This window comes from Rhinolophus ferrumequinum, chromosome 5, assembly GCF_004115265.2.
Source record: "Rhinolophus ferrumequinum isolate MPI-CBG mRhiFer1 chromosome 5, mRhiFer1_v1.p, whole genome shotgun sequence".
NCBI lineage: Eukaryota > Metazoa > Chordata > Mammalia > Chiroptera > Rhinolophidae > Rhinolophus > Rhinolophus ferrumequinum.
Window position 1 is genome coordinate 50,678,748 of NC_046288.1, and position 25,798 is coordinate 50,704,545.

A 25,798-nucleotide genomic window follows, 5' to 3' on the forward strand; every position below is an offset into this window, starting at 1 on the left:
ACCTCACCTGGCCTTCGCTGCCCGGCGCTGGGAGGCCCCTCTCCCCAGGGGCAGAGCCAGCGCGTGGGTGCCGCGCAGCTGGAGATCGCCAGCTCCCTCACTGCCCCCACGTGCTCGCCGGCTTTGGGGGTGCAGAGGCCTTGGGGGGCGGGGCGAAGGCGGGGGGCGGGGCGCCAGCTGCGCGCGCGGACTGGGGGTGGGGCGCGCAGCGTGGTCTGGGCTGGTCTGGCTCCCCTCTTCCTTCCGCGCCCAGGCCCTTGGGCCGAGCTCCTCCCCCGGCTCGGCCTCTCTCCCCTCCCCAACCCTCCCTCCACCCAGCCATTCCTCCCTCCCTCCTCCTACTCGTCCTCGGTGAGGCGCTCCTCCAGCAGCCGGGCAGCATGGCGGCCGTGGAGACACGGGTATGCGAGACGGACGGCTGCAGCAGCGAGGCCAAGCTCCAGTGTCCCACCTGCATCAAGCTGGGCATCCAGGGCTCGTACTTCTGCTCGCAGGTAGACGCCCGCTACCCCGCGGCGGTGCCGCCGCCGCCGGACCCCCTCCCCTTCCCTCTCCGCCAGCCCTCGCGGCAGGTCGCGACCCGCTCCTCCTCTTCCCCCGGCCGGCGGGCTGGCTGCGCTTCCTCCCCGCATCCGCAGCGCCGGCGGCCGCTCCCGCGCCCGGCAGTCCTGGGCCCTTCGGGACGCGGCCGCGCGGGGCGCACCGGGGGCGGGGCGCGGTCTGTCCGGGCCATGTGGGCTGGAAGCGGAAGCGGACTTGTCCGGGGTGGACCCGCTGCCCGGGGGCGCCGCGTTTAGGGACCGTTCCCGCCGCGCAGGTATCTGCCGGGGCAGGGACTGCCAGGTGTGCGGGCTACGCAGGACAGGTGGGGACGCCGGGGGCAGGGGGCGGCCTCAGCCCTGCGAGTTCGCTGTCGCAGCTCCGGGCAGGACTGTGCGGGGGCCTCCGGGACCGGTAGTCACTCTGGTCCCGGCGGGATTGGGGGTCGGAAGAGACCCGCTGGGCTTTGAGGAATGGGTTGCCCGGGGACTGTGGGAGTCGCTGAGAGGAGGAATGCTGGCTCCAGCCCCAACTTCTGTCCTTGTGTTTTACTGCCGCGCTTTGACACTTAAGCAACTTTGGGGGTGGGGATGGAGAAGGGTCTGTGGAATTCATTCTTTTCCTTTGGCATCCAACATTATTAATTTAGAAAGCCATAAGTTAACGGTATGAGTCACCTTTTGCATTCACTGAATTTCCAAGTGAGTGGAGACGACAGTTCCATTAAGGGTATGCTTTAAGGCTGTAGTATGTTTTAATAAGTTTTGTGCAGTAGAGCCAAACCCAGCATTGAATGGGGTCCTGACTGAAACGTGTACTCGTGTTTATGTTTACTGAAAAGTATTAGTGTTGCAGCTGCATTTCGGTACTCAAGATTTTGGCAGGGCGGCAGTGATGGCTCTTAGTTACAGTCCAGGACTGTTGAATATTCGAGACACGTGAATATTCAAGTATTAAATTGGCAGTGTCCTGGGGGGAGAAGGGCATGGAGGAAGAGCGAAGGCCTGGTCAGGGCTCTGCCCTTGCCAGTTACTGTGCAATCTTGCACTAGTCAAACTACTTAACCTTTCTGAACTCCAGTCGCACCACTGTACACAGGGGAAGATAATATAGTTATTTACTATTTCACAAAGTTATTCCGAGGCCCAAAATATCCAATGAATGTGAAATGCTGGTAAAACGTAAGGCATTTTTTTTAAGGCTGCCAGTGCTATGTGGACACTGCCATATGTAAAAATATGAATGAATAGAATGAAAACATGTAAGAACAGTAAATACAAATAATATACTTAAAATATAAAACACATAAACGTAAAGCTGTATGCAAAGTAAACATAAACTCCTTCAGCCACAACACTTGTAGACAGTCCATTGTAAGAAGAGATCCTGGTTATGTTGTATAGGTCTTGTTTTCAGATAGGATATGAGCCTTGACCTTGTTGTATCCTTTGGACAAAGTTGCACATGGGGAAATGTTGTTCATTCTAAAAATAGCAGTGAGTCGACTCAGCTAAAACTGGTAGGAGTCCTTTTTGTTTCTTCAAAATAATTTTCAAATTCTCCGTTTGTTGAGGCCTATGTGGGACCTGAACTTAACACAAAAAAAGTTTGCTTTTGGAAATTGTGTATCATCTGAGAAGAATAATGTGGTTTACTCTGCATTTAAGAGTAGGTGGCATTTTGTAATACTAAATGAATGAATATGTACGGACATTTGTTGAGATTTTAAAAAGATTCTATGAAACCATATTCATCAAGCATAGGTGGTATTTTCGTAGGCATGGTATTTATTCAGTAGAAAGAACATTGGCTCCTTGGGGTTTGTGGAAATTTTCCAACACATTTTTGAAAACATGCAGAAAACATGCAGGGTGTATTCAGTACTGTAGGATTGGATTTATTTTATTTCATGTTGGGTTCCTAGGTGTATTTCCCATACCATTGCTATGCCTGTAAGTCAAACATCCTGAGTTGCTCTCACAGCTGTCTGTCTTCATTCTAATTACCACCTCCCTATGGTCAGTTTTTTAAATTTCTCACCAAGTCAGTTGTAATGGTGTCTCAATTCATTTTCCTGTTGTAGTTCCTCACTGTGCAAACACCCACAAAAGCCATCCAAACAAAACCTTTGGTACAGAAGTTATTTTCCCCCAGCATAGCAGTTTAATTATACTTACCCCCTACCAGTAATACAGAGAGTTACCATTGCTTGCAGGATTCTAGCCCCATAATCAGAGAACCAGCTTTATTCTCTTGCTCTAACCAGAGGCTATACTTACACTCTCCTTCACCCAAAATGTCACCTGTCTTCTGAAGTTACAGCTGTTCTTTCAGCCCCAGCTTGAGACTGATCATATCATTTTTTCCTAAACCAATTTCCACATCTGTGGTGAGACTAGGGCTTCTCCTTGCCACTTTTCTGATCACCTTCACTAGGAGTAGTCTGTCTTCTTTCTACTCCTTGCTCCTCTGGTCCTCAGAGTGGCTGTCTGGCCAACTTGTCTTTGGGAACAAACCGAGAACAAAATTGCAGGACGCCATAATAGAAGTAAGCCTTGCTGGGTCACTCTGTCATACCACTTTGTTTATTTCCTCTATAATACTTTATACTATCTCATTATCTGTTTGTTTTCTTATTTATCTGTCTTTCGATCTCTGATTGAGGTGAGCTTCATGAATAAACTATCTTGTTCACTGCCCTATCTATCCTCATTATTCAACACAGTGCTTTGCATGCAGTAGGTGGTCAAATGTTTGAATCAATGAATAAATGTATCAAAGGCAGAATAGAGAGAGAGACTGCTACATTCGAATCAAGACTCCATCATTTACTAGCTGTGTGATTTTGGGCTAATGAGTTAACCTCTCTGTTTTCTGTTTCCTCCTTTTAAAATGGGACCATTACTACTACTTACCTCAAAGTTGTGGTGAAGACTAAATACTAAGTGTATGTAAAACACTTAGCACATTAGTAAATTTAATCAATATTAGCTCTTTTTATTGTTATCTGTGTTTTATGCTTAAGAACGTAGAAATATTTTTTATCTACAATGCTTAATTCTAAGAAAGGTTTTAGTCCTTTGAGTAAAACCGTTTTACTTGAAAATTCAGCTTTTCAGGAGTTCCTGATGTTTGATGATATTTTTTATAGAAGTGTTCATTCTTATTTAGTAGTAATTTACTAGTTTTAAAGTAATTCAGTAGTTTCCTCCTAGTCCCTAGGAGTTCATGAGGTTATTTTTGAGAATGGAGACTGTGCTTTACTCATTTTTGTATTTTTCTACGTGCCTTGCACACAGTATGCCTTCAGTTCATTAAATGAAAGAATAGAGGTTGATGGGCCTGAGAAGGAAAGCAGGGATACATTCAAACCTTCAGTGAACAACCGAAGACAGATGCTGTCTGGTCTTTAAAGAATCAGCTGAGGACCTGAGTGGTTTGCAACTGATGCTACGAGGCCTAAGAACTGGAAAGGTAGTGTAATGGAAGGGGAAGGAGACTGGGTTTGGAGTCTGACCTGACCTGGGTGCACATCTTGTCCTTGGCTGATTCGTCTCCTAGTTTTGTAAGAGAAGTCTAATGGTGCGCCCTCCGTGGAGTTGAGGGGAAGGTAAATAAGAGAGTGCGTGCAACATGCCTGGCACAGTGTTCAGTAAATGGTTTTATTATACCTATAGCCTCATGTCTAATACTATTACAGTCAGTCATAAGGAACGTTTAAAAGTGGCTAAGGAGAAGTAGTATTTGTTTATGAACGTTTTAAACAAATTCTTGCAATACGTTCTTTTAAAGAAGCAATGGCAAGGTAAGGTAATTAACTAACTGGGTGTCCAGGAAGGAAAGTGAGTGACTGGGCATCTTGTAGGAAGAAGGAATTGTCCTTCCAACATGGGACACTGAAATGCAACCTTGTCCTCTGAATCTCTCTTTGTTACCAGAGATGTTAACGTCTTTGGTAACAGTTCCTGGCAATGCAATCTTTATTTGCATTAATCTCCGTCAACGATGGAGATATTACTATATTATACTTTTTTTATTTATAGGGATTGTCTTTAAATTCCTCACATAACTCACTACGCCTAGATATTGCTGTAAGTTAAATGATTGGGTACAAATGATTGGATAGCTTCTTATAAACAAAAAGTAGAATGAAGATGTAGATAGATTGTATTTGTCAAACAAAAATAACTTTAATAATATACTTACTGTAGAAAAATTAGAAAATACAGATGAAAAGTTACTCCGTGATAATTTCTGTGAAACTTTTGATGTGTATTTTTACAAACATATATTTTATATGCTTAATGTGCATATACTTGTATATGTTTTTACAAAAATGGCCCCATAATATACATAATCCTAGGGAATTTGGCCACCCTTACGTGTTAACTAATGTATTGGGAGTGTCTGTCATAGCTACTTTTGTAATGACTGAATAGTATACTATGTTATAGATGTACTATCCTTTATTTACTCACCTATGGTTGAATTTAGTTTCTTTTCAATTGTTTAGCCGCTGTTTAACTACTCTTCAACAAATGTTCCTGTAAAATTTAAATCATTTTTATTTACGCAGGGATACAGAATAATGGTAGGAGTGGTACATGAAACCGGGATTAAACCATCCCAAGCTATTGGTAGTTCTCATAGTGGAGTCTGTGGATCTTTGTTGGTTTGAGGACCTTCTGGTCAGTGGAGATCTCCTTTTATTGACATGCTTATCTTATAAATACTGATATTGAGGTTTTGGAATGAATTATATTCCACTAGAACTTGTAATATAATAAAAAGCAAGCATCATTTCATTGGCAAGGAATCAAAAGTTGAGCAAGTCTTTAACTGAGTTACTTTTTTAGAGATCAGTGGACTGTTGGAAGGAGGTGTGGTTTTATACAGTTCATACAGTCTGTGGATAGAAATTTTTAGTTGTTTGTTTGGTTGGTTTTGTTTAGGTCTTAGTAAATGTGGCGGGGATGACAGACACATAAACACATAGGTAAGCACATACCGTGCTATAGATGTTACGAGACGTTGTAGCATGGTAACTCCTTCTGCATCAATGAGGAATTGTCTGTGGTATTAATAGCAAAAGTAGTAGACGCATGTAGGCAGGGATGCTTCACACAGCAACCATTGGTATTCTCTCCATATTAGTTTTAATGTAATAGAATATAAATATAATTATTACCCTTTCCCTGACCTCTCAGTTTGAACATGAAACATTTGCTTATTCATGTCTGGGCAGGTGGTGCTGCCAGCTCAACAATTATGAGTCTGTATTTTGATTTCTTTGATTGGTGTCAGCCTTGTGTCTGGCTCTGCATAAAGAACAGTTCACCATACTCTGCAAGCTTGGCCTGCCTTCCTCAGCATGCGTGTTTGTCAGCTGTAGTTGAACCTGGAAGAGGGACCTTGGAAAACTTCCCCCAAATTACACATTACAAGTTAGTTCTCTCCATGCAGCACTGTTCACAAGAGCTAAGTTGTGGAGACAATAAGTGTCCATGGATAGGTGAATGGATAAACAAAATGTAGTATAAATACACAGTGGAATACTATTCAGCCTTAAAAAGCAGGAAATTCTGCAATATGCCGCAACATGGATGTTCCTTGAGGACATTTTGCTGAGTGAAATAAGCCGGTCACAGAAGGACAAATACTGCATGATCCCTCTTAGACGCGGTATCTAAAACAGTCAAAATTTGTAGAATCAAAGAGGGAAATAGTGGTCGCCAGGGGCTGGAGGGAGGAGAAATGGGGAATTACTAATCAACAGCAGGAAGTTTCAGTCTAGCAAGATGAGTAACCTCTAGATGTCTGTTATTCAGCATTGTACCAACAACATTGAAAATTGTATTGACGCTTAAATTTGTTAAGAGGGTAGATCTCATGTTAAAGTGTTCTTATAAAAAAAAAGTTGTCTCCTGGTTTTGTCCTCAGGAACTTACTGTTTTATTGCAAAGCTCAGTGGGGACTTCTTCCTGATAATACCAAAGCTGTGCCATGTCTGTTGGAAAGCGTTCCTCAAAACCCGTCAGCTGGGGTGTGCTAGTGTGGCATTTATCTGGGTCATAAGCTCCTGTGTCTGAAGAGTGTAGGGTATAAATGATAAGTGAAATTATGACTTTAGCAGTTCCCTTACCATCATAAAGTGGGAGGCAACAAAGATTTTTCCATAATGTGAACCTGTATTTAAAAATCCTGCCTTGATAAAGGTACAAAAGGTCAGCCCTGTGCATCAGATTTTGAAGATTACCCTGTCTTATCCATCAAATTATGAGTTTCAATCATTCAGTAAAATAGGTAAATGTAAGGTTTTAGACATAGCATAGTCTTTTTTTGGCATGGCTTTTTTTTTTAAATGGCGATTTATTTTATTCCTGATTGTTTTGTTAATTGGTATTAGTGATGGGTTTGACTATTTGAATACTGATAACTTTGTATTGTTCACTACTAAACAAATGTAGAGAAAAATAGAAATGCAGTTATTATATGAATATTTAGTATTGCTTTTGAATTGAGGTTTTTAAGTACCTTCAAGTCAGAATTTATATGCATTATTTTTTTTCCAAGTTGTTTTTATTAGATATCGAGTAGAATAAAAAACTAGCAATAAATCAGCCATAGGCTCTAAAGAAACCTGATACAGCAAATGCCTGTATTACTAAAAAGAATATTACTAGGTAAACAAAACCAGAAGTCTCCTATGTCTCCCTCACCTGGAGTACTTCCTTTTCTTGAATTTTGTGTTTCAAGAATGCAATTTGCTTTTCCATAGGTTTGATTCCAGAGATAGATAGTGCATTGTTTACTTTTGATGGCTTTGACATTTTTGTAAGTAAAAGCAGTGTACTTTTTCCCAACTTCCTTTCTTTGTTTAACATTATGTTCTTAAGATTCATCCCTGTCGTACATAGCTCTAGTTCATTCATTTTCATTGCTGTATGGTATTGCAAGGAGTTAATATATCATAATTTATTCATTTCTTCATTAATGGAAATTTGGGTTGTTTCAGGTTTTTGGATTAATAAACAGTGCTGCTCTAAACGTTCTCAGGCCTAACTCCTGGTGCCTGTGTGCAAGAATTTCTCTTGGGTATACACCTAGAAGAAAAATTCTTGGGTCATGGTATACGTAGTTGTTCAGCTTTATTTTGGTCATGCCAAATTATTCTTCAGTGTGATTGTACTTACACTCCCCTCATCAGAATCTTTACATTGTTCCAAATCTTTGCTAGGACTTGTTATTAGCAGACATTTTGATTTTCGCGAATCTGGTCTTTCGTGTTACTTTTGAATAACAACATTCATTGGGCTATTGTCATATCTGTAAACTTGCAAAAATTTAACTGTCCTCTAGGGGCTTATGGTTACTTGTGCTGACAAGACGTACTTTAAAAAGATAAGTGATGAGGTGCTAAGTGAAAGTTATAGACAAGGGGTTATCTTTTTTTTTTTATTAATTTATTTTTAATTTATTGGGGTGACAATTGTTAGTAAAATTACATAGATTTCAGGTATGCAACAAGGGGTTATCTTTTCTCTTGATTATTTTACAACTTTATTGAGTTTCCCTTGATTTTTATTATGAAAATTTTCAAACAGGAAAGTTTTTAAAAGACTATTACACCTAATTGTGATATACCCATCATCTAAATTAACATTATGCTGTTTGCTTTCTTTGTGTGTGCTTGTGTGTATATTGAATTTGTGTATGTATTTGTTGAAACATTATAGAATAAGGCACGGACAATGTGATAACCCGACCCATTAGATATTCAGCGTGCACTTTCTAACGAAAAAGACATTCTTAACTGCAGTTTCATGATTATATTTAAGAACATTCATCTAATAGTCCTATTCAACTTTTTCAGTTATTTTCCAAGCATATTTAATAGTTGTATTATGGGGGTTTTTTTGTTTTGTTTTTTTTTGGAATCAAGACCCTATCAAAGCTCACAAATAGCATTTGGTTGTTATGTCTCAGTCTCGTAATTTAGAACAGTCCTCCAATCTTTATTTTCATGGTACTGATTTTTTGAAGATACTTGTCAGTTGTCTTGTAGAAGGTCACACATTCTCAATTATCTGACTATTTCCTCATAGTATCTTTAAGTTGTTCTTTCATCCCTTGTATTTTTTGTAAGCCAGATATTAGGTCCAAAGGCCTATATTCTGTCAAGATTCACTTGACAAGAAGACTCGGAGGTGATGCTGTGTGTTTCATATTGTATCAGATCGGGAGGCACAGAATGCCTGGTTGTCCCACTCCAGTGGTACTAAATTTGATCACTTGGTTAAGGAGGTTGCTACCATACCATTGTAAACAACATTTTTCACTTCGCAATTATCATGTAATATGTGGGATAATGCTTTGGCAGTGTGCGAATATGCGTTTCCTCAGCAGTCTTTCTCCTAGTGGTTTCTCCATGAGCCTTGCCTGATAATTATCTCTGTGGATTGCAAAAGGCAATTCCCATCCCCACCTAGTCCCCATTGTTATTTAATAGCTGATTACTTTTACCTACAAGGAAAAGTTTTCCTTCATCAGCTGGTGAATGTTCCACCTGAAAATGGTAGTATACTATTCCTCCTAGAAAGACGTAATGGTAATATAGTGGCCACTTCTGCTTGTCACATATGCTTGTTGTTTTCTCATATTTCAGTTTAGGGAGCTTTGGACTTTTTTCCTTCATTAAATACTAAAATCAATTACAGTCCTATTTTTGATGTTGGTCAGTGGTACCACCTTCAAAGTGGTTTCTATACCCTTTTGACCCTCCTCCATTAGTCTCTGATTGCTTCCTGGCTTTCTGGCACAAGACAAATCAGATTTACCTTGTAATTTCCCTATCCCAGATCTGGAATCATTCCTGTCTCCAAAGAACCCTGGTTTCTGGGAGGAATGTCTATAGAAGTCCAGATCTGGGTGCTAAGTAGGCTCCATGCTATGAGAAGGTCCCTGCCTCTAGGAGATGGGGTAGTGACATCTTTAAGGAACTTTGCTGATGGCTCTGTGGAGGACACACATAAAACCACAAAAGGGCAGTTGACAAAACAGTATACTGAATAGTTGAAAAAAATTATAGGTAAGGACAGTTCCTAGAAGGCCTCCTGAAGTAGGCGAATTAAGAACTGGATTTTGATAAATTAAAAAATAAATAAAAACTAAGAGATAAAAAGGTGTGTATTATGGCGAAGGAGAGGACATTCTCTCCAGGGAAAAGGTGTGTTTATGGAAACAGAAGCAAGCTGAGGCATTTGTGTTACACTAGATGGATTAGCTTTACTGTAGTGAAAAGTCCAAGTACGGAAATATAAGGAAATAAAATGATTGTAGGGATAGAGACCTTGCTGTCCTGTTGAGTATATTTTTTCAAATTGTCAATATCTCCTTTTGTTTTTCATTATAAAAAGCAGTGCATGATCTTTGCATAAATTTAAAAGAAGTGTATAAAGTGAAAACTCCACCATGATCATTTCCTAAGAGAATGTTGACAGTTTGGTTTATTATTTTCCCAGACTTTTATGTATATATTACATAGAGGGTTTAAGAGCATAGATACTGTCTCAAGAAGGCCTGTATTTAAAACCTGGCTTTGCCATTAATTATCTATGTGTTTGGGGGGGCATGTTAATTAATCTGTGGATCTCAGCTTTCTCATCTGTAAAATGGGATAGTAATCATAGTACCTACCTCTTAAAGTGGTTGTGAAGAATAACAGGGTTAATACATAGTAAGTGCCTAAATCATGTGATAGGCGTGATCGTAATACACATTTGGTAGTACACACTCAAATGTTAGATGTTTTTTTTTAATTTTATTTTTTTCATACAGTATTATATTAGTTTCAAGAGCTGTTATTTTTCTTGTTCAAAACAAAAATGGTATCATTGTTTTATATTTTATACAGGTATATAGTTTTATAACTTACTTTTTTTTAAATATGTCTTTTTTCTTGTTGTAAAAAACACATATAAACTTTACCAGTATAACTATTTTTAAGTGTACACTTTAACAGTGTTAAGTATATTTACATTGTTGTGGAACAGCTCCCCAGGATATTTTCATCTTGCAGAACTGATACTCTGTATCGATTAAATAGCAACTGTCTTTGCTCCTTCCTCCCAACCTTGATAGTCACCATTCTTTCTCTATCTGTGAATTGGACTATGTTAGATGCCTCATACAAGTGGAATCATACAGTCTGTCATTTTGTGGCTGCCTTATTTCACTTAACATAATGTCCTCGATGTTCATCCATGCTGTAGCATGTGACAGCATTTCCTTCCTTTTTAAGGCTGCAGAGAATTCATTGTGCATACCACATTTTGTTTATTCTTTCTTTGATGGACATTTGGGTTGCTTCCACCTCTTGTCTATTGTGCATAGTGCTGCTATGAACATGGCTGTGCAAATATCTCTTTGACCCTGCTTTCTATTCTTTTTGGATATATATCCAGAAGTGGAATTGCTGGATCGTTAAATAGTTCTGTTTTTAATTTTTGGGGGAGCCACCATCTGTTTTCCATAGCATTGCACCATGCCAGTATGGTTTACAAAGTGGTTTACAATCCTACCAACAGTGCACAAGGATTACAGCTTCTCCAAATCCCCACCAGCACTTGTTATTTTTCAGGTTTTGGGGTAAAATTTTGTTTTTTTTGTTTTTGTTTTGTTTTGTTTTGTTTTTAAATAGTAGCCATCTTAGTGAATGTGATGCTGTCTCGTGGGGTTTTGATTTGTATTTCTCTGATGATTGTGATGTTGAGTACCTTTCATAGGCTTGTTGGCCATTTGAATATCATTTTTGGAGAAATGTCTGTTCAAGTCCTTTGCCCATATTTTAATCAAGTTATTTGATTTTTTTTTCTTATTGAGTTGTAGGAGTGTTTATGTACTTTGCATATTAACCCCTTGTCAGATATATGATTTTTAAATCTTTGTTTCCACTCTGTAGGTTGCCTCTTCCCTGTTGATTGTGTCTTGATGAACAAAAGTCATAAAAGTTTGACACAGCCCCACTTACCTACTTTTACTTTTGTTGCCTGTTCTTTTGGTGTCATATTGAAGAAATCGTTACCATATCCAATGTCATGAAGCTTTTCCGGTTTTCTTCTAGGAGTTTTATAGTTTGGGGCCTTAAATTTAGGTCTTTAATCCATTTTGAATTAAATTTTGAATGTGGTATAAGGTACAGCATCATTCCTTTGCATGTGGATATCAGTTTTCTCAACACCATTTAAGAGACTGTTCTTTCCACATTGAGTAGTCTTATTTTTGGACTCCATTGTATTCCATTAGTCTATAGATCTTTGTGGCAGTACCATACCATTTTTTTTTTTTAAGATTTTATTGGGGGAAGGGGAACAGGACTTTATTGGGGAACAGTGTGTACTTCCAGGACTTTTTTCCAAGTCAAGTGTTGTCCTTTCAATCTTAGTTGTGGAGAGCGCAGCTCAGCTCCAGGTCCAGTTGCTGTTTCTAGTTGCAGGGGACACAGCCCACCATCCCTTGTGGGAGTCGAACTGGCAACCTTGTGGTTGAGAGCCCGCACTCCAACCAACAACTGAGCCATCCGGGAGGCAGCTCAGCGTGCTGTGTTCAATCTTAGTTGCAGGGAGCAGAGCCCACCATCCCTTGCGGGACTCGAGGAATTGAACTGGCAACCTTGTGGTTAAGAGCCCACTAGCCCATGTGGGAATCGAACCAGCAGCCTTCGGAATTAGGAGCATGGAGCTCTAACTGCCTGAGCCACCGGCCGGCCCACCTTACCATTTTGATTACTGTAACTTTGTAATATGTTTTGAAATCAAGATGTGTGAGTCTTCCAACTTTCTTCATCTTTTTCGAAATTGTTTTGGCTATTTGGGGTCCCTTGAGATTCCGTATAAATTTTAGGATGAATTTTTTTCAATTTCTGCAAAAAACATCTTTGGGATTTTGATAGGAATTATGTTGAATCTGTAGATTGTTTTGAGTAGTATTGACATCTTAACAATATTGTCTTCCAATCCATAAACATGGGACATCTTTCCATTTATTTGTGTCTTTAATTTCTTTTAGGAATGTTTTGCAATTTTCGGTGTACAAGTTTCTGAACTGCTTTGTTAGATTAATTCCTAAGTATTTTATTCTTTTTGATACTATTGTAAGTGGAATTGTTTTCTTAATTTCCTTTTCCAGTTGTTCATTGTTACTGTACAGAAACACAATTCATTTAAAAAAAATTTTTTTTATTGGGGAATATTGGGGGACAATGTGTTTTTCCAGGACCCTCAGCTCCAAGTCAAGTCGTTATCCTTCAGTCTAGTTATGGAGGGCGCAGCTCAGCTACAAGTCCAGTCACCGTTTTCAGTCTAGTTGCGGGGGGTGAGGGGGGTGCAGCCCACCATCCCATGCAGGAATTGAACCAGCAACCCTGTTACGAGCTCGTGCTCTAACAAGGTGAGCCATCCGGCTGCCCCACAATTCATTTTTGCATGTTGATTTTGTGCCCTGTAACTTTACTCATTTTGTTAGTTCTAACAGTTTTTTTTAACTTTAGAATCTTTAGAAATTTTCTACATACAAGATCGTGTCATCTGTGAACCAAAATAATTTTGCTTTTCCTTTCTAGTTGGATGCCTTTTATTTTTTTTTCTTGCCTAATTGCTCTGGCTAAGACTTCCAATACTTTGTTGAATAGAAATGTTGAGAGTAGGCATCCTTTTGTTCTTGGTTTTAAAAGGAAAGGCATTCACTTTTTCACCATTGACTCTGATGTTAGCTGTAGGCCTTTCACATATGGCTTTTATTATGTTGAGTCAGTTTAGTCTGTTTCTAGTTTGTTGAGTGTTTTTATCATGAGTGTTGAATCTTGTCAGATGCTTTCCTGCATCAGTGATGATAATGTGGTTTTTGTCCATCATTCTGTTAATGTGGTATATTACGTTAGTTAATTTTTGTATGTTGAACCATTGCATTACAGGAATAAATTCCATGGTCATGGTATGTAATCCTTTTAATGTGCTCTTAAATTTTGTTTGCTAGCATTTTGTTGAGGATTTTTGCATCAATATTTACGAAGGCTGTTGGTTTGTAGCTTTCCTGTGGTGTATTTTGGCTTTGGTATCAGGGTAATGCTGGCTTCATAGAATGAATGCACTGGAAGTTCACGCTCCTCATTAATTGAATCTTTTTCTTTTCATTTTTTTCCTCAGTTCAAGGGTTTGTGAATTTTGTTGATCTTTATAAAAAACACACAACTCAGTTTGATTTTTTTGTATTGTTTTTCTATTTTTATTAATCTGCTGTAATCTTTATTATTTCCCTCCTGCTAGTTTTAGATTCCGTTTGTTTTTTCTAGTTCCTTGAGGTGTAAATTAGGTTGTTAATTTAAGATCTTTTTTAATATATGCATTTGTAGCTATAAACTTCCCTCTAGCATTGCTCTTACTGCATCCCGTAAGTTTTAGTATGTTGTGTATTTTGGTATGTTTGGTATTTTGTTTTCATTTGTCTCAGGTATTTTGTAATTTCCCTTGTGTCCTCCTCTTTGACCCACTGGTTGTTTACCAGTGCATTGTTTAATTTCTGCATATTTGTGGATTTTCCAGTTTTCCTTTTTCTTTTTAAAGTTAAAAATTCGTTAGTTTTTTACTCCCTGTACCACTACCACAATTTATAGGGCAATATACCTGATGTAATGAAAAGAAAAAGACAAAGCTACAGCAGATAAAAGACATCTATTTGACACTACATTGCATTACTCAATAGCTGCACTTTTTTTTTTTTTTCAATAGCTGCACTTTTTGCAGACTGTAGCTATGACAGTCCTGAACAAGAAGGGTTTCCTGTTTAAGCTGCAGTAACTTCTCTGACTATGGATCATCGTTCCTTCTGTGGCAGATTTTTACAGTTTCTCTAATGCATTTGGGGTGACTGTCTCAAAGTAACCTGCAACTTTACTGACTACAACTCGCTCTCTCTCCTGCTAAGAACTGTAGCCCTTTTCTGCTGAGTTTTTAGAACCTTCCGCTACCATATCCACCACTTCCACCCCCATATCCATAGGGACCACCATGGATATGGAAGAAGCCCAAGCTTCTTCCACGAAAACTGCCCCCCGTCTTGGGTCCATAATTTGATTGTTGTCCTGCACTATAATTTCCAAAATCATTGTAGTTCCCACCACCACCATAGTTACCGCCGGAATTCCCCCCTTCATTGTAACCATCATATCCTGCACCACCACCGCCATATAACCTCCTTGGTTTCCATATCCTGGCCCTCCACTACCACCATAGCCTCCTCAGGGTAGCTGTAGCCACCCTGTTTCCCCGAAAATAAGACCTGGCCGGACAATCAGCTCTAATGTGTCTTTTGGAGCAAAAATTAATATAGACCCGGTACATTATATTATATTATGTTGTATTATATTATACCCAGTCTTATATTATAGTAAAATAAGACTGGGTCTTATATTAATTTTTGCTTCGAAAAACACATTAGAGCTGATTGTCCGGCCAGTTCTGATTTTTGGGGAAACACAGTAGGACCACCGCCATAATTGATACCATCACCTCCAAATCCATTCTATTCACCATCACTTCCTCTATAACTATCTCTGCTCCCACCTCCACCACGATAGCCTCCTCTTCCAGCAAAGTTTCCACCATGGCCAAAGTTACCCCCACCACCTCCGACGTTCCCTCCACGACCCATAAAGTTGCCAGATCCACCTCCACAACCTCTTTGCGATCCAGTGGACTGCATTTCATGTTTAGAGATAACCTTTTTGTCTTCACAGTTATGCCCATTAATAGTGTGGTATTTCTGAACAACAATTTTATCAATTGTATCATGATCATCAAAAGTTACAAAAGCAGATCCTCTTTTTTTCTCCACTCTGCCTGTCTTCCATAACTTCTATGGTTTCAATCTCACCATACTTTTCAAAGTAGTCTCTCAAATTATATTCTTCTGTATCTTGTGAGTTTTCAAAATTGAAATGAAAAGAAAATAATTTTCCATAAATATTTAAGGTGTGTCCTAAATGTTGGTCTTTATATATATTTTCTGGGCTTTTTACTCTGCCCACCATAAAGTGAGGTTGGAGGAGAAGGCTTTTGATTATAGTTCCTTTAAAATAATTTATACTGCTTTTAGTTTGTTCAAAGTTTACCTGAGAATCAAATCAGTAGTAGAGATCACAATGGAATAGGTTATTCACTGAATTGTGGAGGAAGTGATTGCTAAAGGGTTTAGAAGAAACACTGTTTCCCACTGGGGGACAGGAGGAGTTTTACAAAGAAGATGGTATTTCAAATCAGTTATTATCATCTCTGTACTTTTGAAGGAAGGTAAGATTTGACTGGAGGAGAGGAAGATACCTGATTATTTAAACACAATTGCTCTGAATTATACATACAGAATTGGGTACAAGTGAGAACTGCCCCAGCTCCCTGCTCCTGTCTCAGTCAGAGCAGCTCTTTTTTGTTCTATTTTAAGTAGCGAAGATTACTCCAGATTTCTTTTTACAAGATTTCTGTGATGAAGATGGATAAAAAGAAAAATGTTTTTGAACCTGCTCTGATACACCCCAGATGGCAAGCAATTGCAATTAGAGTAGTAAAGTCTTTGTTTACTTAAAATTCAGGAAGATTTGATGGTTGGGTTCTGGGTGTAAAATGACATTGTCTTTTGAGTGGAGAAACTAGGAACAATCAAATAATGGTGACTGCGTAGACATACCCACTGTAAGGGGTGGATCACTGAAGACAGCAGTGTTGGGAAGGAAATTGGATTGATGTGAAACAAAGGAGTAACCTCATTGTTTCCCTGGGTGCCGGTCTGTCAAACCTAGTTCACCAGAAGGCTCATGTCCCCCAGGGAAGAGCCTGAAAGAGGTGGGCTGTGTATTTTGGCCAGTAGGGGGATACTCAGTTGTGGGGCAAAGAGTAACTTGTCCAGTCACACTGTGAGCCAGAAAGTATAAACATGTTGCCTTAATGTTGTTAATTGGTATAAGGTCAGCTTCAGGTGACAAGATGCCTTAACTCAGAATACAAAAAATAATTTGTCTCTTAGACGGAGTTTCATCTAATTTGTCTCTTAGATGGATTTTCAGTTGGAAAATGGCATTCAACTTAAAATACTGGCTGTAGGAAATAAACCTTAATATATATGCACTGTACATTTTGGAGATTATACTGTCACTTTTAAAATATGGTTTTGATTCTTGTAAAGATATACAAATGGCTTAAGTCAAATATTCTGTAATCCTCACACCCCATACCAGGTAATCTCTTCCAACGGTTTTTTCAATTATTGAGAAATATTTGACATATGATATTGTATAAGTTTAAGGTATACAATAATGACTTGATATATGTACATATTGTGAAATGATATCACAATATGATTAGTTAATATCCATCACCTCACATAGTTACAAATATTTTTCTTTGTGATGAGAACTTTATAATTTACTCTCTCAGCAACTTTCAAATTATGAGACACAGTATATTAACTATAATCGTCATGTTGCATAATCTACATGCATCCCTAGAACTTATCTTTCCTTCAACATTTTAAACATTATTTTGGCATTTAATTCCATGTCTTTAAATAACATGATTATATTGTGACGTCTTGATAATTTGGTTTGAGGGCTTCTCTCTAGGCTTCCTGGAATAGAAGAAAAGGATTTAGTTATTTCACTTTTCACCTGCCATATGCCTGTCTTCTGACCTATAAATGGTTTTGAAAAAGAGTCATGTAGTCTACTTACTTGTCAGTAATAGCTGCATGACCTTGGGCAAGTCATTTAACAGCTAGCTGTTCATCTCAGTTTTCTCATCTGTAAAATAGGTATATAAATAGTACCTACCTCAGAGGGTTAAGAGATAACATAAGGTATGACAATTAAGTTCGCAAACTCATCCTAGAAAAAGTGCTACATACCTCATTGCTTAATATCACTATGGTCACCTTTGAAGTACTCCCCTTGGGAAGCTGAGTGTATATATATATATATATGGTGCCCCCCAAAAATGTATACACATTTTAAGAAAGGAAAAAACTATTAAAATTGTAATACTCAATATATAATGATAACAGAAAATGAATACAAGTCATGTTTGACTTCTGCAATTACAAGAGGTGCTCAAACTGGTTACCATCAACGTCCAGACACTTCTGATTAGGGCCAACAACTGCTTGAGCAACGTTGACCAAAGTGTACATTTTTGACACACTCGGTATTTATGTATATGTATATGTATCAATAATGGGGAAAGCTATTAAATAGTAATTTTATGTGGAATACCTTAGTTTGTACCTAAAGCAGGTACTTTCAAATGCAGTAAACTGTCATACAGGAATGCTTTTTATATATTGAGCGCTCAATACTAATTGATTGCTTTTGGGAACTGTTAAGCTTTCTGTTTGTTGAAAGCTTTAAAATAGAAACAAGCAAGTCTTACAGTTGTGAAATCACAGTAATTATTATTGCAGTATTTCTAGAGCTTACAAAATAGACCTATATACTCTTTATTTTTAATTTTTTTAATTTCTCACAGTTGACATACGATATTATATTAGTTTCAGGTGTACAACGTGGTGATTAGACATTTATATAACTTAGGAAGTGATGACCCCATAAATCTAGTACCCACCTGACAACATACATAGTTATTACAATATTATTGACTATATTCCTTATGCTGTAGTTTACATCCCCATGACTATTTTGCAACTATTGATTTGTACTTCTTAATCCCTTTCCCCTTTTCACCTATCCCCCAACCCCCCTTACATCTGTTAATAGCAACCATCAAAATGTTCTCTGTGTCTGAATTTGTTTCTGTTTTGTTTGTTCTTTTATTTTGTTCTTTAAATTCCACATATAAGTAAAATCATGTGGTATTTGTCTTTCTTTGTCTGACTTAGTCAACTTAGCACAATACCCTCTAGGTCCATCCATGTTGCAGATGTCAGGATTTCATTTTTCTTACAGCTAAGTAATATTCCATTGTATATATGTATCATCTCTTCTTTATCCATGCATCCACTGATTGACGCCCAGGCTGCCTCCATATCTTGGCTATTGTAAATAATGCTGCAGTGAACATATGGATGCATATGTCCCTTCAAAGTAGTATTTTGGGTTTCTTCGGATAAATACCCAGAAGTAGGATTACTAGGTCCTTTGTTTCTTGTCATAGCCTTTGTTTTAAAGTCTATTATGTCTAGTATAAGTATTGCTACCCCTATTGTTGTTCCTGTTTATATTTCATGAAATATCTTTTCCCATCCCTTTACTTTCTGTCTGTGTGTCTGTCTTACAATCTGAAGTGAGTCTCTTGTAGGCAGTATAGATAAGGGGCTTGTTTTCTTATCCATTCAACCCACCTATTTTTTGATTGAGGCATTTAATACGTTTACATTGAAAGTAATTGTTGATAGATATGTAGTTATTGCCATTTTATTCATATTTTTGATGGTTTCTTTTTTTTTCTTTTTGAAGAAGTCCCTTTAACATTTCCTATAATACTGGTTTGGTGGCAATGAACTCCTTTAGCTTTTTGTCTCGGAAGCTCTTTATCTGTCCTTTGATTCTAAATGATAGCTTTACTGGGTAGAGTAATCTTGGTTGTAGGTTCTGGCTTTTCATTACTGAATATTTCCTGCCCATCATTTCTGGCCTGCAAAGTTTCTGTTGAGAAATCAGCTGACATTCTTATGGGAGCTTCCTTGTAGGTTACTAACTGTTTTTCCCTTGCTGCCTTTAAGATTCTTTTTTTGTTTTTAACCTTTGGCATTTTAATTAATGTCTTGGTTTTGATCTCTTTGTGTTCATCTTGTTTGGGACTCTCTGCACTTCCTGGGCTTATACGTCTACGAGGTGTGATCAAACAATATGGTGAATGTTTAAATAAAAAAAAAAATTACAGTAAAAGACACATTGCCATTAATCCCCCTCAAAATACTCTCCCTTGCTTCAAGCACACTTATCCCACTGTTCTTGCCACTTTCTGAAGCAGTTCTAGAAGTCCTCTCTCTTGAGTGTCTTCAGTTGCACTGTCATGGCTGTCTCAATGTCCTAAATTGATTCAAAACGTTTACCTTTCATGGTCATTTTGACTTTGGGGAAGAGTCAGAAGTCATACGGTGCCAGATCTAGTGAATAAGGTGGATATAACATAGTATTTTTATTTGACAGAAATTGCCTTATACCAGAAGTGATGTGTGACATGGAGAGTTGTCATGCTGGAGTATGATTTATGACCACTTTAAAACACACCTTCTCTCAACAGTAGCTCACACCCGACTGACTGTACCAACTAACACACTGTACCACACTGTGACTAGGTTCAGTGCGCCGCTTCTTGTATTGAAAATCCCTGCCTTTCCCTTTGATGGCATTTGGCAGCAACATTCACCATATATATACATATGTATAGGTTATATACATTATATATGTATATGTATATTTATATATGTGTATATATATGTATATGTATATATAAAATTTTATTTTATAAACCTTTGTTTATTTTAAGTGTGTTTTTCCATGACCCATCAGCTCCAGGTCAAGTAGTTGTTTCAATCTAGTTTTGGAGGGTGCAGCTCACAGTGGCCCACGCAGGGATCGAACCGGCAACCTTGTTGTTAGGAGCAGTGCTGCCCCAACCAACTGAGCTAACTGGACACTCACGAAAGAGGACTTCCAGAACTGCTTCAGACAGTGGCAAGAATGATGGGATAAGTGTGTTCAAAGAGAGGGAGAGTATTTTGAGGGAGATTAATGGCAATGCATTTTTTACAGTAATAATTTTTTTTTAATTTAAATATTCACCATAGTTTTTAATCACATATCGTATTTCCTTTGCCAGGTTGGGGCAGTTTTTTGTCATTATTTTTTCAAATAGGTTTTCAGTTCCTTGCTCTCTCTCTTTTCCTTGTGGTAGCCCTATGATGCAAATGTTGGTATACTTGATGTTGTTCCAAGGCCCCTTAAACTGTCTTCATTTTTTTAAAAATTCTTTTTGCTGTTCTGATTGGGTGTTTTCTGCTACTTTATATTGTAAATTGCTGATTCAATTCTTTGCTTCATCTATTCTGTTGATTCTAATATAGTCTTCGCTTCAGTTGTATTCATTTCTGACTGGTTCTTTTTTATATTTTCTATCTCCATTTTTATGTTTTCTGTCTTTTGTTGAAGTTCTCTCTGAGATTATTGAGCATGATTATAATCAGTGTTTTGAATTCTGCATCTGGTAGATTGCTTGTCTACTTTTTTTGTTTTTTTAAGCTTTGTTCTGTTCTTTTATTTGGGACATTTTTCTTTGTCTCCCCATTTTGGCAGCCTTCCTGTGTTTGTTTCTGTATGTCAGGTAGGGCTGCTGTGTTTCCCGGTAGTAGTAGAGTGGCCTTATGTAGTAGGTGTCCTGTGGGTCCCATTGGTGCAGTGTTCCTGATCATCTGAGCTTCGTGCTCCAGGTGTGTCCCTTGTGTGTATTGTGTGTGCCCTCCTGCTGTAGTTGAGCCTTGGTTGCTGTTTGCAAGTCAACGGGAGAGATTCACCCTCGGACTGATTGGTTGTGAGGAGCGGCCATGACTACAGTGGAGGAGCTGTTATGCAGGGTCTAAGCCTGCAAAGAGTGCTGGCCCTGGGACCTCCTGGGGAGGGGCCGTGCCACAGGTCAAGTTCAGCAGCAGACTGTGCCTTGCTCAGTGCCACCTGGCATGAGCCCCAAATCAATTCACAAATGGTCGCCAACTATGCTGGGCTTGGAGGTACCTGGGAGAGGCCAAGCCATGGGCCAAGGCCTGCTGCCACTGATGCCAGGCTTGGGGCTGCTCAGCAAGAGGTATGGGGCACGATGAGGCCAGATGCTGCCTGTTTGGGATTTGTGAACCTTTAAGAGATTTTTAGGGAAGTCCTCAGCAGGAGTCAAGACAGGCTGTTTGTATGGAAAAGCTACTGGAAGCAACTTGTTTGTGCCTGCAAATTGGGTGAGACTCTGTATCAAGGAGTCACCAAGGCAGGGCAAACAGTGTTAGCCAGGTTGATGAAAACTCAGATATGGCAATCACCTGTGTCTGCAGGCCAGGAGGAGGGGAAGGCTCAACAAAGATATATTGCCTTCCGCCAGCCCTTCTGTCTGGGAGAAAGCTGCCCCTCCAACAAAGCTGCCCAGCTAGCCCTCATCCTGAAGCCAGACTGTTCAGTTCTTCCTCGTATGTCCCTGCTACCTTTCAAGCTGCTGGAGCTGAGAGTGAGTTAGTCAGCAAGTAAGTCCATGTGCTGGCCCTTTAAGGGGAACCCTGGGACTCCAGTAGTTCTTTGTCTCATTCAACCACAATCTCCGCTGGTTTTCACAGCCAGAAGTTGTGGGGACTTCTCTTTCTGGCACTGGAACCCTGGGCTGGGGAGCCTGGTGTGGGGCTGGGACCCTTCACTCCTTCCAAGGGGACCTCTGCGGCTGAGATAAAATCTCCAGATGTTTAAATGCCACACGTGGATGTGGGACCAGACCCTTCAGTGTCTCGGTCACTCCTTCCAGTCTCAAGGTGGCTTCTTCTGTATGGCCTTAGTTGCAGGACTTATGTTCAGCTAGACTTCAGCGATTTTCAATGGTGGTGTTTCTGTAGTTTAGTTGTAATTTTGACGTGGGGAGTGGAGGCAAGCATAACATTTACCTACTCCTCCATCTTGACCGCAAATCCCCCACACCTGCATCCTCTTAAAAGGGCATCTTCCTGAACTCACATGTCACCCTATTCCTTCCTCTTCCTTGTGTCTAGTAGGTCTTTTAGAATAGGTAGGTAGTTTTTTGTTTTATTTTGTTCTCTTTATTCGAAAATGGGGAAGAAAGGCTTTGCTTGTAACCTACCAGGAGGGATTAAAAAACTGTGCTGTGTAACATTATGGCAGTGTTTGCTCATTGTTATTATTTAGAGGTTGCATTTTTAAAACATAAAAGATTGGGAATCTAGTGGAGTGACAGTGCTTAGCACTTAAAGTTTTCAGTAGTACAATTTATAAGTTCATGAGCTCATTCTGTTTATGTAAGTCTTTTTTGGGAGCTGCTTGTGCATCAGGATGGTTAAGTTCTATTTAGTATAGTTTTGATGCTGAGTATTTGTTTTATTATAGTATTTGGCGGGGAGGTTAAAAAAGGTAATACATGTTAGTTGCAGAGAACTTAAAGTGAGGGGCATCTGCCTCTCCTCTACCCCCAGTTTATCTCTTAATTTCCCAGGATTGTTAACAGTTTGCTACGTATCCCCAGGAGTGTTCAAGGTACATGGTACATCTCTTAATCTACTTATTATTCAACAGAATTCGATAAAAACTCATTCTATTTTCTTGTCTATGCTTGACAACATGGGTTACTATAGTGTCAAATAAAGAAATTATTACTGCTGATAAGAGAATTACCATACAATAATATAAGCTCTGTGAATAAAAACGTTTAATCTTTTGTAGAATGTTTATTAAGTGGTAAATATGATTATGCTTGAGACCAGTCTTGTGTTTCTCCCTTTGACTTTATCATTTTGACAATTCTTGTTATATACTGAAAAATCTTTACATATTTTTCATATTTATATTATTAAAAATTTAAGTTAAAAATTTTTATTTAGCCCTTTCTCATAAATGTTTTCTTATACCTTGATCTCATCTGCTTCCTCCCCTCTCCCCTATATGGTGCTAGATTGTTTTTGTTTTTCTTATGTTTACTGGTTTGTTATAAAGGATGCAACTCAGAGACAACCAAATGGAAGAGATGGCGTAGGGCAAGGTACTGGGGACAGAGGCAGTGCAGACCTGTATCTTACCTCTTTACTGAGCTGTTGCTTCTTCAGAGCACTGCCCTGTGAGCCTGCAGCTGTATGGAAAGAAAGTGGACTTTGGAGCCAGAGAGCCCTATGTTTAAATTCCAGCTCTGCCACCTAACAACCATTTGAATTATTAGATTATGTAACCCTCCCCTGCTTAAGGTTTCCCTGTCTATAAAATAATTATATTAATATCCAGTTCCTATGATTAGTGTGAAGTCTGAATGGGACAGTACACATGTAAGGTATCTGATATTCAAAAAGACTCTCAACAAATGGTAGTTCCCACTAGCAAATGTTGAATGGAGGCGTGACAAGCTGTTATCTGTAATGGAAGATGATATGCTGCTAACCCAGCCTGATGGAAACCTTCCTCTATAGATACTCACCACCTGGCCCTTTTTACTCATTAAGAACATGACAGAGCTATTTTTATTTTTGAGACAAGACTCTGAAGCAGAGAAGTAATGGCTTCCTCCCTATTATGTATGGGGAGGGTTAGATAATAAAGGTTGGTAGTAGTAATAATAATAGTTGGTAATAATAGTGAAATACTAACAGGTAGACAGGAAAGGGAAGAAATCCGCAAGAAAACTGAATTAAAATAGCCAGCAATACATATCGAGAGACATAAAATGACCACAACTTTGTAAAACAAATATTACCAAGTTACATTATGCAGTATATAAAGTAATAACCCACCGTAGTCAGGTAGTTTATTTCAGGGAAGTAGAAATCATTAAATAATAGAAAAAGCTATTACTATAATACATCGACTCATTATATCAAATACAAAAAAATACAATTGCTTCTGTAGATGATTAAAATGTATTTGTAAGATTCAACACTAGTCCCTAGTGTTATTTTAAGAGTAGAAACAGAAAAACAATATTTTCTTAATATAAGAAAAAGTATAAGACGCTTCCAATTTTATTCTTTTTCAAAATTGTTTTAGCTATTCTAGGTCATTTGTCTTTTCATATAAATTTTAGAATCATTTTTTCTGTATCTGAAATAAATAACTTTTGGGATTTTCATTGGAATTACTTAAGACATACATGAATCTGGGGAGAATTGACATTTTTCCTATGTTTAGTCTTCCAGTCCACAAACACAGGATCTCTATTTATTTAGATTTTATTTAGATCTTGTTTGACTTTTGTCATTGTTTTTTAGTTTTTCAGAATACTGCTCCTGTACATGTTCTGTTAAATTTATATTATTTAATTTTGGGAGGGGTGATTATAAATGCCATTGTTTTCTGTACTTTTTCAAAGTGTGTAAAAATACAGTAGATTTCTGTGTGTTGATACTGTATGTATGACCTTGCTAAACCGATACTTTAGACCTGGGAGGTTTTTTTCCCTTGGTATTTTTATATAAATAATTATGTCAGTTTTATTCCTTTCCAGCCTTCATACGTTTTATGTTTTCTTGCCTAGTTAAATTATAAGACTTGCAGTGTGATGTGAAAACAGGAATGTTGGGTGGGCATCCTGTCTCGTTCCTTAGCTTGTGGAGAAAGCGTTCTGTTTTTGCACATCAAATATGATACAATCTGGAGACTTTTTGTAGATGGTTTTTATCAAGTTAAGGAAATTCTCTTTTAGTTTACTGAAAGCTTTTATCGCAAATGGGTGTTGATTTTTGTTTCCAACTATATTGTGGATTTTTCTCTTTCTTCTTTCACTTCTGTCACTTTTTGCTTCATGCGTTTTGAAGCTCTGCTGTTGATATGTACAGTTTAGACTGTTAGACTGTCATCTTAGTTAATTGGCCTTTTTCTAGCATTATGTAATTTTTCTCTTTACTCTTAGCAATATTCATTGTTATCACATAGGTCCCTGAGGCTCTGTTCATTTTTTAAAAATCTTTTCTGTGTTTGAATAGTATAACTTGATATTTTAGTTCATTGAATTTTTGTCATCTCCATTATGCTATTGATTCTATATAGTTTTTAATTTTAGCTATTGTAGTTTTCAGTTTAAAAATTTTTTTTTTATATCCATTTTTGAGAAATTTTTTCCCCATTGTTTTAAGACTATTCTTGATTACTTATTGGAGCATTTTGATAATAGCTGCTTTAAAGTCTTTGTCAGTTAATGCCAACATTGTTAATGCCAGCATTGGTGTGTCTGTTGACTCACTTCCCTTGTGAGTTGAAGTTTTCTTGGTTCTTTATAGGCCGATTAATTTTAGACTGTATCCTGGAGATTTTGAATTATAATGAGATCTTGAGTCTTGTTTAAGTCCTGTGCAGAATGTTGATATTTTTATTTTAGCAGGCTACTACTCTGGTTGGATTTCGGCTGCAAGTTCTAACCTGCCTTTGGGCTGTGGTTCCAATGTTGTTCCACTTTTTAAAGGCTTTGTGGTGCTATTCAGATCTGTCCTAGTGCTTGGTCTGAGACCTGGCTAATCTGTT

General features: G+C 38.5%; 1 protein-coding gene across 1 annotated transcript in view; it reads left to right on the forward strand.

The window, feature by feature from the left end:
• The first annotated feature begins 224 nt into the window (after positions 1-224).
• METAP1 (methionyl aminopeptidase 1) overlaps positions 225-25,798 on the forward strand; it is a 63,048-nt gene continuing 37,474 nt past the window's right edge. Inside the window, exon 1 of the mRNA XM_033106647.1 lies at positions 225-494. Coding sequence (XP_032962538.1) covers positions 381-494 — 114 coding nt within the window. The 5' untranslated portion in view covers positions 225-380. The remainder of the gene's footprint in view (positions 495-25,798) is intronic.